Here is a 2,073-nt window from a genome sequence, read left to right as displayed (position 1 = left end):
CAGTTTCGCAAATCGTCCTCTAACCTTCTACCTTAGAGAAATACATTAGAATTCGATTCGTCCTCTAATCGTTTTCTAACCTAAATGTTTGTTGGGTAGTTTAGAGAGCACTGTCCGAAGGAGCATACTGATAGAAAATTGTTGTTGTTTTTGTAGACAATTGGCCTCCGCATCTCTAATGTTGCTACAAAATGTTTATAAACATGTTCGTTTGTATACATACATACCAACTACTTTTTTATTTTTTTGCAGTACTTGCTTAATTTTTCTTAACTTGTATAGCTAAAATATATATTTACTTGGTACTTCACCATCCTTGGTACATTCCATTTATAAATAGATTTTTCGAATAATCTATTAACTTGATGTATACAGACTCAACTGATTTACAGCTACGGATTAAAAAAACAGTTATACCTAATAGTCTATGTATGTAATTTACATATTAAGTGTAGCGAAGGTTTTCTAATAAAAAAAAAGTTTCATACACACCTCCAGTAAGTTCCCAGGTTTTCGATGCACATTTCCAACTTTTACTCTACACTAACCTTCTTCTTCTTCAACATCATCTTCCTCTTGCAAATGATCAAGCTTAAGAATACCCGCAGCGCGCACCTGATTTTCTGTTACTATCTTGCGCCGTTTTTTCGATTCCTTTTGTTGACCGACAACATATTCTGGCATAACCACTTTGGAACCTTTTAACCTGGGCTTGTCTACTTCGGCATCTTTAAGCTCATCACCTTCTTTAGCTTTCATTTTTCTTGTTAATTTACTCGATTTCTTAAACTCTATTTTTAAATTATTTGCAGACGTGTTGTCTTCACCGGCTGCTGCACGCGCCTCATGCTGGTCATCCATTTGTTTTAAAAATTGAAAAGCAGCAGCAGTATTCGTATGATCTGAAATGTCTACATCTGCTAGTGAGTATTTTGTCCACTTTTGTGGATTAGCCTTTTGGAAGCATACAAAGTGAATTTTGTAAAATCTATGAAGTATTCATATTTGCAAAAACAGGGTAACATACCTTGAAGTCTGGTATTCTGCGTGGCTTCAAGCACCTTGCTAATGGCATATCTGGCTTTTTGAAGATACTCTCTTTTCCACGCATACGTGATAAAGTTTTATTTGGCGATAGATTTCCTAGTTTTCTGTTCGGACAAGTGCCTTGGCGATAGACCAAACCGATTGTTGGACTTGTTTTTTGGCTTTGGTCTAATGCCGTTCCGGTGAGTTCTTTGCTTGCATCATCTAGACAAGCGAATAAAGCGTTACGTTTTGCCTCGAAATCCTGCATTTTCTGATTGAAACCGCGATAATTAATAGATATATTTTCTTGATGCTTTTGGGACCAAAATTTTTACTCTTCTCGGTAAAATTAGCGGATCAAAACAAACTAAACAGCTGTGATGTTGCCAGACGAAACAATTAAAAATAACAAAGCTGAAAATTAATTTTTTGAGGAATTTGTGATCACTCAAAATCTTTTATAAATGCTGCACAGCTCTTGAATAGTATTCCTATTTGTCTGGATTTTAACTAACAGGTTTTTGGTTGTTGTTGTACCGATAAAGACACTCACCTAAGGCCTAAGGTTTTGGGAGCCCATTGAAAGGATTGCGCTACACAACCCTTTGGTTGCTCAGTTGTAACCAAGGCGAATCCATACCAGGTGGTGGCAAAGCGAATTCAACCAATTCGCCGTGCAGAAGAATGTCAAGTCAAAAGAAAATAACACCACCTCTACTGAACTCGCTTTGGTTGTAACGGTGCTACGTTCCCTGAAGACAGTGGGGTGTCTACGATGCCACAGCTGTTAAGGTTAAGGGATACTCGCTCTCGACACTCTTGTTTGAAAGCAAAGGAAGAGGACGAAACCTGCGCATCCCAACGAACATCTGATTGATGAGTCAACACCGCCAGGGGATTAAGGAGTCATCTCCGTAAGCATTATGAGGAAATACGGCACCTGAGAACTCAGCCGTATTAAGCAAAAAAAACACAAGCACGTCCTCAGTGAACTCCACAAACAAAATCCCCAGGGAAACGAGTCACTCTAGCTCAACTTCGTTC

At 38.3% G+C, this 2,073-nt stretch overlaps 1 protein-coding gene across 2 annotated transcripts; it reads right to left on the bottom strand.

Moving 5' to 3' along the window:
- Window positions 1–263: 263 nt before the first annotated feature.
- Window positions 264–1,401, bottom strand: LOC137254426 (U5 small nuclear ribonucleoprotein TSSC4). 2 transcript variants are annotated; one of them, XR_010953988.1, is made up of 3 exons: window positions 1,028–1,401; window positions 493–954; window positions 264–392 (listed from the first exon to the last, which is right to left on the bottom strand). XR_010953988.1 is itself a non-coding variant. In XM_067792074.1 (2 exons), exons 1-2 carry the CDS (start codon window positions 1,295–1,297, stop codon window positions 544–546), a joined length of 681 nt encoding a protein of 226 aa, XP_067648175.1. In that variant the 5' UTR covers window positions 1,298–1,401; the 3' UTR covers window positions 264–543. The 2 variants fall into 2 exon arrangements, 1 of the variants encoding a protein (XP_067648175.1); XM_067792074.1 differs by having other exon boundaries at window positions 264–954.
- Window positions 1,402–2,073: the final 672 nt, after the last annotated feature.

This window comes from Eurosta solidaginis, chromosome 5, assembly GCF_040869045.1.
Source record: "Eurosta solidaginis isolate ZX-2024a chromosome 5, ASM4086904v1, whole genome shotgun sequence".
Taxonomy (NCBI): domain Eukaryota; kingdom Metazoa; phylum Arthropoda; class Insecta; order Diptera; family Tephritidae; genus Eurosta; species Eurosta solidaginis.
Note: the sequence above shows the minus strand (reverse complement) of the source record. Positions and strands in the feature narration are given on the sequence as shown.